Source organism: Haliotis rufescens, unplaced genomic scaffold (genome assembly GCF_023055435.1).
Source record: "Haliotis rufescens isolate VD_foot unplaced genomic scaffold, xgHalRufe1.0.p SCAF_5, whole genome shotgun sequence".
NCBI classification, from domain to species: Eukaryota; Metazoa; Mollusca; class Gastropoda; order Lepetellida; family Haliotidae; genus Haliotis; species Haliotis rufescens.
In genome coordinates, this window is record NW_025964223.1 from 4801100 (window position 1) to 4817766 (window position 16667).

The following is a 16667-nucleotide window of genomic DNA, read 5'->3' on the forward strand; positions in this document are numbered from 1 at the left end:
ATGTGCTGCGTAAGATGTTTCTGAAGAGCAAGTTGTGCATCCATACGCCCATGTCACCTCTCTTTTTGAGGAACTATTTTAGCTGGTTGTTGTGTGGCTGTCAGTGTAAACATGAAGTCACTCGTACTAAATAAAATTGTGTTTAGATCTTGGCCTACATCATTTGAGGTAAGCAATTGTGATAAAAAATGAAAAAAAAATGACTTTCACTTTGTGCAAGCTCCGACGTTCATACAGTTTGGCCCTCACTCTATGAAGGTTCATACTCCAATGAACTCACACAAAGTGAAGGTCAATTCTTAAATAGATAAGAGCTCACTTAGTTTGAGACCCAGTAAAACGATAAGCTATCTTTGGTTCCCAGCCTTGTCTCCCCAAATACGCGCCGGAAATAATGCACACAAACACATCTCAACATTTGATTCTGTTATGTATTGAATTTATGTATTGAACAGTATAGCTTATTTCCTTATATTTTTCATTGTTTCCATTTTCGCTTCCATCAGTATATAAGGGGCGGTCGGGTAGCCTAGTGGTTAAAGCGTTTGCTAGTCACGCCGAAGACCGGGGTTCGATTCCTGACATGTGTGAAGCCCATTTCTGGTGTCACCCACCGTGATATTGCTGGAATATTGCTAAAAGCGGCGTAAAACCATACTCACTCACTCCATTAGTATATAATCTAATAATGAATCATATACAAACTATGTTATTATTGATTATCCTTTTAAAAGCAACGTATGTCATTTCTTTGTTTGTGTACAAAAATCACTATTAATACGAACACCGCATGTTCCACCGTGGCCGGTGTTATTATACTAAATAATAAACAGTTGCATTGTATAGTAATTAACTGAGAATCTTGGTCCATTATTAATATTATCTTGATCATGTTTGTAGAAATAAATTGCACAATACCGAATACTCATTTCGCTTCAAGTCTCTTCATGTATCTGCAATATCATACTTCATTTATAAAATCCCTGCAAAGAATATAATTGTTTCGTCCCTTCCTGCAGCCCTGATCTGATATTCCGGGTAGCCCAGGACACTGGTGAGGAGGTGAGGGCCAAGTTTAATGACTACAAGAGGACAGGACAATTTGGCGACTACAAGGGTATCAGCTGTGTCAGTCAAGTCATCAACATCGCGAGAGACACCAGGTGGGGCAGGAATCACGTGAGAGATTCCAGGTGGACAGGAATCAGGTAACCTCAGATGGGTCAGCCTTGGCCTTTTTCTTGTGAAATGTTATGTCGTTCGAGGGCGTGATTAAAAGTTTATTTATTTTATTCGTTTAAAGCTAGATGACGTTTATAGCACATGTGAACAATTTCAGTCCATGCCGACAATCAATACCTTTTCACGTGTGGATAAACATGCAGTTTGTGATAGCACATAAAGGCAAAGAACTTCAGAAATCATTTACCGTTAATAAGGTTTCGTACACAAAGCATTTTGATTTAATATTTAAAGTGGGTATCGTGCAGGAAGCCGAGGTACCGTAAGTCCCCATGATCCCCACCAAGGTGGCCTAGCTTTGGTTACTGGTGGCCAATAGCCCCTGTTTTAAACTGTATCAATGATATTGTTAAGTCCAAATATGTTTCATAAAATTTGTTCTTAATATAACTTTGCCTTCATGACTCACTCGTGTATGTAAGAACTCGTTTTCGGCGCTTTATGTCTGGAATAATGCCGATGTGACGTTAACTTTTAACTCACTGACTCGCTAATTCTTAAAGGAGACAAGGAAGATATTGTTTATTTTGACAGAACATTAAAACACCACGTGCCCAGCGTTCTTCTTCACAATAATGTTTGCAGCAAATGTGATGGTACATTGCCCTTAACATGAACTGGTTCCGTGCTCAGTGATCTCAAATCCCTGGTTGACAGATATTCTACGGCATACCACACTATCCCAGCACAATGTTCATATCTGCCTTCCGGTTTGCATTTGGGGAATGTATATTCTTTGAAAGTTAAAACCGATTTGAGCAGTATATAGTGACAAAAGTAATTGTACCGGACACTCATGACGAGGAGCCTTTCTTGGCGGCGCGCTAGCCTCTCATGTTGTCATGAGTCTCCAAGGCAACCGTCCACGTTATATCCGTGCAAATTCAGGCTGCAAACACTTCTATGTATATGGCGGTCCCATACCAAAAACATGCCAATGTTCCTACAGATCTGATTGGTATTTTGCTACAGGAAACATACGGAGAGAATCCATTCCTGACAGGAGCCTTTGCTGCAAATATCGTGAAGGGTCTCCAGGGAAGCGATCCCCGCTACGTCGGAGCCAACGCCGGTTGCAAACATTTCAATGTTCATGTTGGTCCAGAGACTATATCTGTGTCACGTTTCTCATTTGATGCAAAGGTACGCTTAGGTTAAGGATGGATGCGAGGTCATGCCAAGAGATGAACCATGCAATAGACGTCCCTGGCATCATGCAAGATTTTTGTTTGTGGCGGGTGCCACAGGTAGGGGAGGGTACGCTCATCTTTTCGCGAACACCTGGTGTCATCACTATTTGATGGTGATTCATAAATACACGCTCATGATCATGATAGAGTCAGGATCGTAGAATCGACACTGCTTTTGGTTGCGTCTTGTGAATATGGACAGCGTCTTGCTCCTTTTATCTACATGCACCCAGGTGTCACTAACTGTGTAATTTCCAACTCATGACATCCTTACCCGTCAGCTGGAGGGGTTAACCTCTTTGGCCATGTGAACATAGGGTCCGAACCTGGTTCGAATCCCATCACGGGACTCGGAAATGTTATGGCCGGCACACCTACATTGTCTGTCCGAATCGTCTAAACAGAGATTCACCCTGGTCCTAGTTATAGGTGCGTGAGCATCACCCTTTTGCGTCTAGGTTCCCAAAGCCTTCACCTTGTCAGCCATACTTTGTACATCACCTGCTTGTTAACAGTGTTAGAATCTACACCCATATGTAGCTCCTATTGTAACAAAGAAGCTGTTCATCCATATCTATATTTTCCTCATTTAGTACTCCAATTTCTAAATGCCTGTTAAAAAGGTCGGTACTGACTGTCAACTTGCCTCAGAAACTCCTCGTGTGACAAGACTCATTTACATGTGGTCGGAGCGAAAACATTATTCTCCCCTTGTGATATGATTCCATTCACGGCAGTAAATTGTAAACAGATTGTCTTTGTAAATTTTTTGTTGTTGAGTATATACACATATTAGGAACAAATATTATACTCACATACATCTCCACGTACATACCAACTTACCTATCCACCAACCAACCTCCTTGACATACATATTTCTTGCAAAATGCACATTTCTGTCTCATATAATGATAATATAGTCTCATTGAAGCTACTTCCAACATTACCTTTGCACAACCATTCAAAATATTGAAAATCTCTAGAAATTATGGAGATCGCACGAAATCACAATATGAAAATTCAATTTTAGAGAACGTCTACTCATTATCAAAGTATGTCAACGTTAACGAATCGTTGTAAACATTGTATTTTGCGGTAAACGTGTTCTACAAGATGGAACAAATGTTGGATTCATTCTTATCAGCATATGACCTCATTCTATGTCATTCTACATATGGACACAATCATTAGGGAAGCAAAGAAGGCTATTATGATGCCGACTGATCCTCAACAAACCTCTATAACTGTACCAAGTTGTCAGGACAATACTTGTATAAAGACAATCCAAGGGTATTTAGGTCTCCTGTCAATCAATGTATATACATACAGAAATCTAGAGCTAATGGAGGTCAAAGGTAAAGTCATGTATTGCACAGTTTAGACATGAATACAAAGTTATTTATATAAATAATGACAGATATTTTGAACCATTCACTTTTATACATGTCAATTCTAAAGTTCCTTAATAATATTCAACTAAAATACAACATAAGGTTACTTCGAATTCCGTTTCCCAATTTCTAATTGACAATTGTTGTTTTGCGCAAGAGAAATGAAGAAAACATTTTTTGTGCATTTTCAGAGGCCAAGAAACATTTTCGAAAACATCCAAGGCTACCTGGTTCCGAAATGGTTTGTTATTCAGCATAATCTATGTTCTCTAAAAACCAAGAAAAAGGGCCACGATACATATTCATGCAGCCAAATGTAGATAAAATGAGTCACGTTATGCCTCTGTATCATATCCCGACGACGTCATTCTCTCCGTGTCGTTCCTACACAATGTGTCTCCTCCTACTCGTCTTCGTGCCCCTGGTGGTGGGGGACTACCCCTTTAGAAATACCTCTCTCCCCTGGGAGGACAGAGTCAACGATCTCGTTGGGCGCCTCACCCTGGACGAGATCCAGCTACAGATGGCCCGTGGGGGCTCAGGACTAAACGGCGGCCCCGCCCCTGCTATACCCCGTCTTGGTATCAAGCCCTACTCCTGGAACACCGAGTGTCTCCGTGGGGATGTGTGGGCGGGTGCCGCTACCTCCTTCCCCCAGGCACTAGGACTTGGAGCCTCATTCAGGTAAGATAACTTTACAAATTCAAATTCAAGTTCAAACTTTTGCTATGATAATACGTGGACTACCTATTTATGGTTTCCAGTTTTGCAACCAGTGGGGAATCTTTTCACGAATTTTTGATATGATCACTAATTGGTGGTGATTCATAAAATATACTTATGATATACTAGTATTGTTTGATAGGCATTGCTAAGAAGTTGACGGATGTCAAAGTTATTTAATAATGTAAAGGCGACGTCTTAGTGTAGATCCTTATACAGTTGTCGCTTGAAGCAGAGATTTCTTATGATAATGGAAATGGGTTTGTCGCTTTTATTCGATAAACTACAGTAGACTACGGTTATAACGAACTCGAGGGGACCACTAATTTTAATTCGTAATAACCGTAGTTCGTTTTAAGCGTTCATTCAGCATATGTACAACAAATGGTCGGGACTAAAAATGTGTTCGTTGTATCCGTCAGTTCGTTATAAGCGTGTTCGTTATAAACGTAGTTTACTGTACGCAGTATATTAATATGTATGTATTTTAACGTTATTAAAGTGTTGATTCTGAGCTTTACAGTCTGTTATGACTGACAACATGTTCTCCAACTCTCCAACTTTCATGTGAAGCCGCACAATAACACACAACATGGATAAATACAAACTTGGACTCGTGTGTAGAAACTACAAATTGTTATTCATGTATATAACATTGACTATAATAACTTAATAAACACAAAATAAACATCATAATTTATTATTGAAAATCTGAAATTTTTGGAACGTTATACACACTTAAGTCTTCTTAATGAACTCATACACCGAGTTAGAATTGGTCCCCAATTGGTCGTCAGAAGCGACTTAATGGATCAGATGGACTTGCTTGATTTCGTTTTATCATTCTCCGATTGCAGGGATCATAACATCAATCGTGAACATGGATTGTCTGGTCAAACTCGAATATGATCATTCTGCCGTCATATAGCTGTAATAGTGCTGAACAAACTTAAGTAAGAAATGCTGAACTATTGCAACATCGTCTCGCCGATATGCGAATCATTCACCAACGGATGTTTTCATTTCCAATAGTTTAATGCAAAACACTTTATTAGCTAAACATGTAAGTGAATTTATTGACATCCAAGCAAAATGTTAAATGATTCGCCCTTCCTGCAGCACAGATCTGATATTCCGGGTAGCCCAGGCCACAGGTGAGGAGGTGAGGGCCAAGTATAACGATTTCACAGCGCATGGGATATACGGCACTCACAAGGGTATCAGCTGTTTCAGCCCAGTCATCAACATCGTGAGAGACCCCAGGTGGGGCAGGAATCAGGTGAGAGACCCCAGAGGCGACCGGAATTAGGTCGGCCTTCGGCTGGATCATGTGCGATTATGCTGCCTTGACTTACACGATTCAGCACAACATTGTTCATGGAGTATTGATTTGAAACCAAGTCCCAGTAAAATTATTTCCATTTGACGTAACACAACATAAACTTTGCAGAAACAATATAAGGATAAGTATAATTTACTAATGAAATTAGTTATTTTGGTACAATATAAGGTTTTGTTAATGTTTTCTGATTTATGATCCAGAAATGAAATCAAGTCTTTGAAAGGCACATAAGGAAGAGGATTTATGGATGTCAACTTCTTTTTTATGAGGAACACAATGTTTCGGAGTATATACTTACTCCTTTATCAGGTGGTGAAGGAGTAAGTATATACTCCGAAACGTTGTGTCCCTCATAATAAAGAAGATGACATCCATTAATTATCTTACTGAGAGACGAAATGTCTGTCAATTATGCGAAATGATAATGATCAGGAAGTGTCTGTTCAATAGATGACCTCTATGACAGATTTACATACTCCTTGATCAAGAACATGTGTTATATCACACATATCGGTGAATTTTAAACTAAAATAAAGAAACGAAACAGTAGACCACAGTGACCTACTAGTTTAATGACAACTGTTTAGTTTGATACACATTTGTAGTTTATCTTGTTAAACCACTGCATACATTGACATATCAAAATAACTGTAGAAAATAGCAAGGTTTAAAAACGGTACGTTTACATTGACCTTATCCTTATCACGTTATCTGTATAATCTATAACCCTAATCTAAGGCGAACAGTACAGTGCCCTGGGTTACGATGTCACAAAACCGTCTTCAAGGGTATGAACATGACTTTGACCTACTACCACACAAATAAGAAGGAACAACCCACGTCATGTACGTTAAGCAGCTGAGAGAATGTCCTGACACTAAAAGCAACAAAACCATTATTTGTGCGCTTCGGTTCATACAGTCCCTATTGCTCATTTTGTACAGGAAACATATGGAGAGGATCCACACCTGTCAGGTGTCTTTGCTGCCAATTTCGTGAAGGGTCTCCAGGGAAGCGATCCCCGCTACATCAGAGCCAACGCCGGCTGCAAGCACTTCAATGTCCATGGCGGCCCCGATAATATACCGGTGTCACGTTTCTCGTTTAATGCAGAGGTCAGAAATATAAGGTCACGTCACGTCACATAACAACACGTCACTTCACAGTGAGAACAAAATCCATGCATCTAAAAGTGCCTCTTCTTCATTCCTTTTCATTAATTGTCATTGACAATTCGTGTTCCGTAACATGAAGGGAATCTGCCATATTCCCAAATTGATTGTTTTCGGACAAATATGATTCGGATATCTCAACTTTTGTACTACCAACAGTTGCACAGCTAGTATAATGTCCCTGAATGCAATATAGGATTCTATTTGTGGCCATTCCTTTCTTGGTAAATCATAACGACATTTCCATAATCATATGAAACCTATGTCAAAAGCAAAGTCCCTTGTTCAGTATAGAGATCGACAACAACTTCAAATCTAATTCAGTTTATCATTTGTCAACTTATTTTTAATGTGTAGGAAGTAAAACCTGAAATTTACATGTACATGTATATGGCACCACGAAAAATTACTAATTGCATTCTTTCATTGAACATCGTGGGCGGTGGGGTAAACCTTTCCGTAGACCTTGTTTGTTCGACTCCCTACCATGTGTGAAGCCCATTTCTGATGTCCACCGCGGCCATATGGCTAAAAGTGACTTTTAAAGTGACTTTTAAAGTGACTCACTCACTCACTCACTCACTCACTCACTCACTCACTCACTCACTCACTCACTCACTCACTCACTCACTCACTCACTCACTCACTCACTCACTTTTTCTTACAGGTGTCTGAAAGAGACTGGCGCACTACATTTCTCCCAGCATTCCGCACCTGTGTTAAGGCCGGGACCTACAGTCTCATGTGCAGTTACAATAAGTGAGTAGTCAAAATGAAAGCTACTTCTAAAAACGAAACATTACTCCTTAATCATCCGTTCTACCAGAATTGCCGAGTTCTACATTCTACAACGACAGTCTATTTCTATTTCCATAAATTCGCGTCCTGCAGTCCGTTCCACAAAGCTGGAAGACAAACTGTGTGTTGCTATCGGTAAAAGTGATATGATTTCGTAAGAATCCAATCTAATGTGTATTCCGTATTTTTCAAGAATCAACGGAGTTCCAGCATGCGCCAACAAGAAGCTTCTGACGGATATTCTAAGAACCGAATGGGGTTTCAAAGGTTACGTGGTCAGTGACCAATCTGCCATTGAGAACATCATCACTCTACACCACTACCTCAACAACAGCGTCGACACCGTCGCAGCGTGTGTGAAGGCTGGATGCAACCTCGAGTTGTCACTAAACTTAACTCAGCCCGTTTTCATGTCAGTTGGTACGTATATAGTGTTCACGGTTTAGAGTTTACCATCGAGAAACGCGTTCATTGTTCATCCGATTGCCGCACGATCCCATCTGGACGTCATTTGGCGTGAGCACCTGACCAACATCTATACTAAAATTCATAGTTAACAGAGTAAAAAAATAATAATAACAATACATATCTGCAAAATGCACACGAATGCTTGTTTGCTTGAGTATAGGTGAGGTGCAATGGGGATTAACATTAAGATTTTTGCACTTATAATGCGACGTGTGTGTGTTTGTGTGGCTGCTTGTACTAGTCCGGACGGATGCCAATTTCAGTGCTCGCTCACTGAGATACAATGCCTCGGTTTAACATGAATACCCCACTCAAACACAGTATACTGACTCCGAGCCGACCAGTCCTTGTTTTAGTCCCTTAATGCCGAGCGCCAGACAGGGTAACAACAAGCACCATCTTTTAACGTCTGTATGTATGACGCGGCCGGGGATCGAACCCCGGACCTTCCGACCTCCGGACGGATCTCTACCACTAGACCACGGAGGCGGTCTTGCTTGAGTATAATATACGGCATTAAAGCAAACGGTGTGTGAGCAAGGTATATGTCTGTATCTGAATTTGGTTGAATGTTTCATATTTTCGCCTCATGGTGTAGAGCATTAGGGCATTGGTCGTAAGTCTGGTAACTTCGACTTCTACGTTTCGGGAGCTTGATCAACACCGGTCAGGCGCTTTGTTTTTGTAGGAGCGTTAGCTGACTTGTTGAAATATAGGTACTTGATTTACAGTAAAACGTATCATTGTCTGATTTAGTACATTGCCAAAGATTGTTATTGATGCGTTCATAAAGGGTATTGTAAACCTGGCATACAATATTTATACTAAGAACTGAAGTTCATCTGTGCCCCAAATGACATTGCTTCCACATTGTTAGGTCTCAATATCCTTATGATTCTGTTGAACTGAGACCGCCCGAGTGTCGTGTACAGAGCCTCTGCATGGAGAGATTAAGTTCGGTGGTTCGTCAAAAGAAAAGACGTTATGTGATGGGAATATTTATTCCTCTACCTGGAGCTTGGCGTAATGGGGAACTAACAAGGATTGTTCGGGTAGGCGTCTGTATACTGTGTCTCTGAGTGGAGTATCCATGTTAACTGCGGCTTTAGTCTTGAATACCCAGCATTAGTCCAGACTCGTACAAGGTGTGGTCAAATGGGGTTTAACGTCGCGTCTAAGATGATTGCACTTGTATAGCGACATGCATGCACATGTATGTTTGGATTCTTGTTCTAGTCAGGACAAATGCCGACTTTAATGCGCTTGCCCACTGAGATACCATGTCGCACTTCAGGAATTCCACACTCGGACACAGTATACTGACTCCGAGCCGACCGGTCCTTGTTTTTGCCCCTAAGGCTAAACTGGTAGGGTAACATCAAGTACCATCTTTTAACGTCTTTTCTTATGACGCGACCAGGAATCGAAACTATCAGAATCAATGTAGGGCTCTGAATTGCACCATGTAAGCTACAGTACTGAGCAGTGTTGTCTGCTTTCTTGCAGTTGATGCTGTGAAACAAGGCAAGCTGACTGAAGACGAGGTCAGGACCAGAGTTAAGGAGCTTTTTAATGTCAGGATGAGGCTTGGAGAGTTCGACCCACCGGAAATGAATCAATACACAAAACTGAACGTTTCAATAGTTCAGGGTGAGGCTCACAGGAACCTGTCTGTTGAGGCAGCAATGAAGACATTTGTGTTGCTGAAAAACCAAGAAAATGTGCTTCCCTTAAAGCCATCGAGCTACAAGAATGTGGCGGTAGGTGTGTGCTATTGAAGATTTGTTTTGACAGGGTCGGGTGTAATAAGTGTCATTTACCTGTAATAGTTGAATGCGGTGTTAAGTAAAAAATAACCAAAACACAATGAAAGTGGATTCTTGTCCAACAGGTTGTCGGACCAATGGCCAACAATTCGAATGCACTGTTTGGAGACTACTCCCCTGATATGAACCTCAGATACACCACCAACCCTCTACAAGGCCTACAGTCTATCTGGTCTACAGTGAGGTATGGGGCAGGCTGCACAGACACCAAATGCACTCAGTATAACTCCCAGGAAGTCCAGACAGCAGCAAAAGGCAGTGATCTACTTTTTGTGTGTCTTGGGACAGGTGAGGCTCTTAATCTTAATTGAGCAACATTTTTCTGTTTAGGATTTATTTAGTGTGTACTGTGACATACTGTGTTTATTTGCAAATAATAAATCAATATATCACCAGAAATGAAAAAAGCAGACTCCCTAAAGCTCTTTATGATTTTCAGAGTATGATCATGTCAGTCACTTAGATCATAAGTAATGCATAGAAAATTAGATATTAATTTATGCTTGCTTGCCGGTTGGGTGGGCACCTTTATTTTTTAGTCACCCATTCATGTGATTTTCACCGCAGTCTTGCACCCGATGGTGTCTGTATCGGCGGATTGTTGACGTTTAACATTTTGTCAAAGTACAATGTCCGATGTAGACAACAAACACACACAAAAATTATGTAAGGTAGATGTGGAAACCTGTGACTTTTTATAATTTGTGCAGAGCCTTGTTGTTGATGCGAACCAAACGTTTTCTTTCAGGTACGGAGATAGAGGCTGAAGGCAACGACAGGGCCAATCTGGACCTCCCTGGACAACAGCTGCAGCTGCTGCAGGAAGCTGTCACCGCCGGCCAGGGTAGGTGGGAGTTTGACAACACATTTAATAACATTGAGCCACTGCGGGTATTTTCGGAAATTCATAATACAAATGGCCATTTCTCTGTCATCTGTTAAGACAGTGTTGCTACCTTCTACAACCAGATCAATTAAAACAACGGCAACACCAACCAAATTCACACTATTGGATAGTATTGTCGACTCGACAAGTGATCAGTTCGTCTTTCCTTAAAGTATCGGGTGTGAAGGTCATTCTTCTTCTCTTCAATGCTGGACCACTCAACATCACATGGGCTGTTGACAGTCCAAAGGTTCACGCCATCATGGAACTATTTTTGCCGGCACAAGCGACAGGCGAGGCATTGCGACGGGTGCTTTTAGCTGAAGGACCCAACTCAGTTCCAGCTGCCAGACTTCCGGTCACGTGGCCAAGGTATATGGACACAGTAAGTCTAAATATTGTAGTTTTTACATCTCAACCTTTAGTAAAACTTTGAACGTCATACGATTCTTTCTCAATAGTTGTTTGATCAAGGTTTACATGTAAAAGGTCAAGGTCCCTGTGAATGTCATTCGTATGTTTCTTCTTTTGATGACTTTCGTATTTTGTTCACATTATCAGGATTTAAGTGTTCGCCAGACCTCGGTATTTCTTCAGAAAACATTTGAATGTCAGTGCCGACAGAACATTTTCGTAAGTGACAGTACCGTGACCCTGTTGTTTCATATCTAGTTTGCCGCATGTGCCGTGAATAATGTTGATGTTCTTCCTTAATATATATATTTATTAGGTGAAGATAATTTCTCAAAAGGCACTGAGGGTAATGAAAGTGAGTCAGTTGTCAGTTCATGTCAGTTGTCAACTTGGTATAAATGATATATAAAAACATGGCACATATAAGGCCAGTATGTTAACTGAGGAAGAGATCTGCCCAAGCCATGTATCAGTACTGTCAACTTTTGACTTGACTCTAAGACCTGAAGACATGTCCATTCCCCTTTTGCGCTGGATTTCAAAGCTCCAACGTGGTGGCACATAGTAACGTATCTATCTTCTGGGGTTCAGGTCAATTTGTCAATAATGGAAACAAATGCCATCTAAAATTTTGGGGCTAAGATATATGGGCAAGATGTAGGCATCCCCATGGGCACCAACTGCCCTCCCCTTCTTGCGGATCTGTTTCTTTATACATATGAATCAGAATCTCTGCTCGGATTGGCAAAGTCAAAACAAGGTAATCAGGACGAGACCGCTTCATCACTTTACCTTCAGGTCGTGCAATATTCCAGCAGTTCCAGCCTTGGTGTCTACATTTCACAACTTTTGAGATACAATCGAGCATGCTCTTTCTAAGATGTTTTCAAAGAGCGTAATACAACTCTTGCTCAGAAATGGTTTGATTATTGTAACATTCAAGGCCTGAGAAAAGCTTTGAAAAAGTGTCATGGTAGACAGGTGTAGGAATTTTCCAGATTCGACACATCAGTGACAAAAATGATGTCCGATGCAGTTCCCTATCATTACTTGTACCATGTGTATTTTCATGTGTTTGTGATTGGTACCATCGGTGACGCAGGATATGCTCACCTTCTCGCGAAGCCCTGGTATCATCACTATCTGATAGCGATTCATAAACGCCTGCGCATGATATAGTCGGAATCGTACAATGTTTTGGGCAGACATTTCATTTGGGTGTTGTCGCTTTTATTTGTTTAAAGAAATACCCGCAAATTGTATCGTGTACATTCCTTGTTTAGCTCACTGCTCAGGGCATGGTAAATCATGAATCTGGGCTAACCATCATCGAAACTGTCAGGTAGGCATGAGTGAGTGAGTTTGGTGTAACGCCGCTTCAAACAGTAGTTCAGGTACTTCGCGGCGTGTCAGCTTTTCTGAGAGGAAAGCCAAGAATGATGCGGTTATTAATTGTTAACTTCATTGGTGACGACCATGAGCACGGTAATGGTGCTGACATAATCACAAACACTATCAGGACGAATCTGCCTTTAGATAACACGATCTGGCATATCCTGGTAATAATCACAAACACTATCAGGACGAATCTGCCTTTAGATAACACGATCTTGCATATCCTGGTAATAATCAAAAACATTATCAGGACGAATCTGCCTTCAGATGACACGATCTGGCATATCCTGGTAATAATCACAAACATTATCAGGACGAATCTGCCTTCAGATGACACGATCTGGCATATCCTGGTAATAATCACCAACATTCTCAGGATGAATCTGCCTTTAGATAACACGATCTGGTATATCCTGGTAATAATCATAAACACTATCAGGACGAATCTGCCTTTAGATAACACGATCTGGCATATCCTTGTAATAATCATAAACATTCCAGGACGAATCTGCCTTCAGATAACACGATCTGGTATATCCTGGTAATAATCATAAACAATATCAGGACGAATCTGCCTTTAGATAACACGAACTGACATATCCTGGTCATGAACATGTTCATCTGTGGATTCTTATATAAATAGTACCCGGACTACATCAAATGTAACAGATTGATGTGAAATTACGATTAATTACCTATATTATTTCACAAGGTGCCTGACATGACAAATTACTCAATGGTCGGACGCACATACCGGTACGCCACGTATCCAGTTCTCTTCCCCTTCGGCTATGGTCTTTCCTACACCAGCTTCTTCTACAACATTTTGGAGTATACCACTCAGGTGACAGCCGGAGACGACCTGACTGGTTCTGTCTCACTTATCAATCGAGGATCTTTTGATGCTGATGAGGTATGTATCGCCGAAAGTGCTATGAAATTGTTTTAGAATACAAAGAATTACCGACTTTCCTCCTTCCTGAAATATCAACACCAGTATCTTGAAGGAAAACATTCATCATCTTCATATGGATATTCCAGCACGGCAATGCCACTACCAGATTTTCTCACTTCTTTGCCCACCATTTAATGTGCGTTAAATATCTTTGAAACAGCTCGAGAGTATCATTTGTTGTTAAAGGGTGCACTAAAAATATGCCAACTATATGACGGCGGTCTGTAAACAATCGCGTTTGGACCAGACAATCCAGTGAGTGATATGATGAGCATCGATCTACGCATCTACGATGACATGCATCAACCAAGCCTGAAACCGTGACCACTCGATCCCGTTAGTCACCTCTTTCAACGAGCTAAAGATCAATTCTAACCCAGATCTCTACAGGTCTTTTAGAGTAAAAGAAAAGAGATATGTCATTTGGATACCTATATTTTGACCGTTGTTTATTAACAATAATAAAGAGGTCAGGGTCTGTCGGAAAGGAACTGTCAAATATTAATATTAAATAGATGTGAACCATGCCTGTCGCGAGTATCAGAACAATACTTCTATTATTTAAAACGCACAACGTTGCTCTATTTCAGGTCATCCAGGTGTATATATCCTGGTCGAACGCCACGGTGACGGTTCCACAGCTTCAGCTTGTGTCCTTCAACAGGATGTTTGCACCACGGGGCGCCCAGACGTCATGGGAATTCACCATCTCGGCTGAGTCCATGGCAGTGTGGACTGAACAAAATGGATGGGTTGTTGAACCAGGTAAGCCGATCGTCCTAGTTCCAAACCACACGATGATTGATTGTGACTTTGTGCGAGTGTACGACCGATGCACTGTGAGTGGCATGTGATCAAGACCAGAAACCCAATTGTTGATGTCATAAACAGGTATCGAAGAGAGAACACAGCCTATGTACAAATACATTATTTCCACCTATTATTAAATCAGCTATGTCATAGCACCCAGTAGATCTTAGATCTGGGCCTGACAAAGCAATCGTGGATAGCACAACCTAGATGTTGAGGTAAAAGGGGTTTAACGTCGCGTCCAAGATTATTGCACTTATATAGCGACGTGCATGCACGTGTGTGTATTTGTGGCTGCGTGTACTAGTCCGGACGGATGCCAATTGATAGTGCTAGCCCACTGAGATACCATGGCACAGTTTAACATGACACAGTATACTGACTCCGAGCCGCCCAGTCCTTGTTTTAGCCCCTTAATGCCGAGCGCCAAACAGGGCAACAACAAGTACTATCTTTTAACGTCTTTTGGTATGACGCGGCCGGGGATCGAACCCCGGACCTCCCGCTCTCCGGGCGGACGCTCCTTCACCAGACCACGTAGGCGGTCTAGCATAACCTAGGAGTACAATCAGTTCACACATTGTACACATCCTATCCTCTTTAATGTAACATTTATATCCGTTGTTATAACTGACGTAATGGTTTATACTAAATCAATTTTATGTTTCCTTTCAGGTGTCATTTCAATATGGGTAGGAGGTCAGCAGCCTAACGCCAGCCCCGCTGTTGAATCCAATGTCATTGCTGGCCAGTTCACGGTTACAGGTGAAAAAGTACTTGGTCGATATTAATGAAAAGCCATGCCAACTTTTGTTTGCTTACTTCAAGTACAGTTGGACACTGGATTTTTCTGGCTATGTCCTAAATATGGATAAATGTAAAACAGCTTATAAGTGACCAATAAAACTAATATTGACCTGTGAGCGATGGAACACCATGAGGAACTGCGGTGTCTGTAACCAAATGGTAAAATGTGTTAAATCGGTAATCAGTATTGTTAAGTCTATTTTGGGAAACATTTTGCTTACATGGTTTACGTCAGAGGTGACTGTAGAGATCTGGGTTAGAATTGATCTTCAGCAACCCATGCTTGTTGTACGAGGCGACTAACGGGATCGAGTGGTCAGGCTCGCTGACTTGGTTGATTCATGCCATCGTATTCCAATTGCGTAGATCAATGCTCATGATGCAAATCACTGGATTGTCTGGTCCAGACGTGATTTTTTACAACTCGACGTTTTATAGCTGGATTATTGCTGAGTGCGGCGTTAAAAAGCAAACAAACAAACAAATTGATGTCAGGGCTGCATGTTGTCTTTGTACAATAACAACAGCAGCATCCTTACTGTGTTCTTTTGCAGTTTGTTTCCTTTATTTCATTTTATGTTTCTCAGACATTAAAGATTTACAAGAGCCCCTGTTGGTAACGCAAATTGCCCAAAATGTCATTTTGTTAATCGGCTAGCGAAAAGCCTCGTCCTCGTACTGAGCTCACTACTTCACTCAAAATTGTATGTAGTAAAAACATTAAATAGCACGAATGATCATTTATGTAATTTATTTATGAATTAAAGTCATTCAACTTCGTTTTTGGTACGATTTTAGTGGCACTGAAACAGTATCTTCTTGATAAGGTATAAGGTCTTCCTGTGTCCTTTGAACAGTCGTATAACAATAAAAATATCTGTTAAAAGCGTGTGTCTTGTCAATCTCGATTAATATATTTTGCTTGTCAAATATGTGTAGAGACATGATGATCATTGAATGTACAAAAAACAACAACACTATGCGCATCTTAGACCTTGCACATCGAGGTGCCAAACCAAGAATCTGAATCACGCCTAAGGGACGCAACTCTGAGGAGCATCTTGCGCTGCTTTAGACGATCTACACCCAATCTAGACCTCAGCTTACATTACATAATAAATAAATTGCGAATACATAAAGATTAATGTTATTCCGTTTAGGCGGCCATTATAGGGGTTAATCTACCTGGTCTCCTGCCATTAACGTTGCGATCGGGTGAGACCACATTACATACACAATTCACCGTGC

At 41.0% G+C, this 16667-nt stretch overlaps 1 protein-coding gene across 1 annotated transcript; it reads left to right on the forward strand.

Moving 5' to 3' along the window:
• Positions 1-4186: 4186 nt before the first annotated feature.
• LOC124133630 (probable beta-D-xylosidase 2) lies at positions 4187-15535 on the forward strand. The gene is made up of 12 exons (XM_048384237.1): positions 4187-4507; positions 5666-5825; positions 6833-7003; positions 7728-7819; positions 8052-8278; positions 9833-10086; positions 10218-10440; positions 10901-10996; positions 11212-11423; positions 13560-13760; positions 14393-14567; positions 15288-15535. The coding sequence occupies exons 1-12, from the start codon at positions 4215-4217 to the stop codon at positions 15401-15403; spliced, it is 2220 nt and encodes a 739-aa protein (XP_048240194.1). The 5' UTR covers positions 4187-4214; the 3' UTR covers positions 15404-15535.
• The last annotated feature ends 1132 nt before the right edge of the window (positions 15536-16667 follow it).

Excerpts from the sequence above, each read along its gene's own strand:
- LOC124133630 (XM_048384237.1), top strand. The coding sequence starts at position 4,215 with ATGTGTCTCCTCCTACTCGTCTTCGTGCCCCTGGTGGTGGGGGACTAC. Across the intron at positions 5,826-6,832 it reads CCAGGTGGGGCAGGAATCAG|GAAACATATGGAGAGGATCC; the intron begins GTGAGAGACCCC and ends CATTTTGTACAG. Across the intron at positions 10,087-10,217 it reads CGAGCTACAAGAATGTGGCG|GTTGTCGGACCAATGGCCAA; the intron begins GTAGGTGTGTGC and ends CTTGTCCAACAG.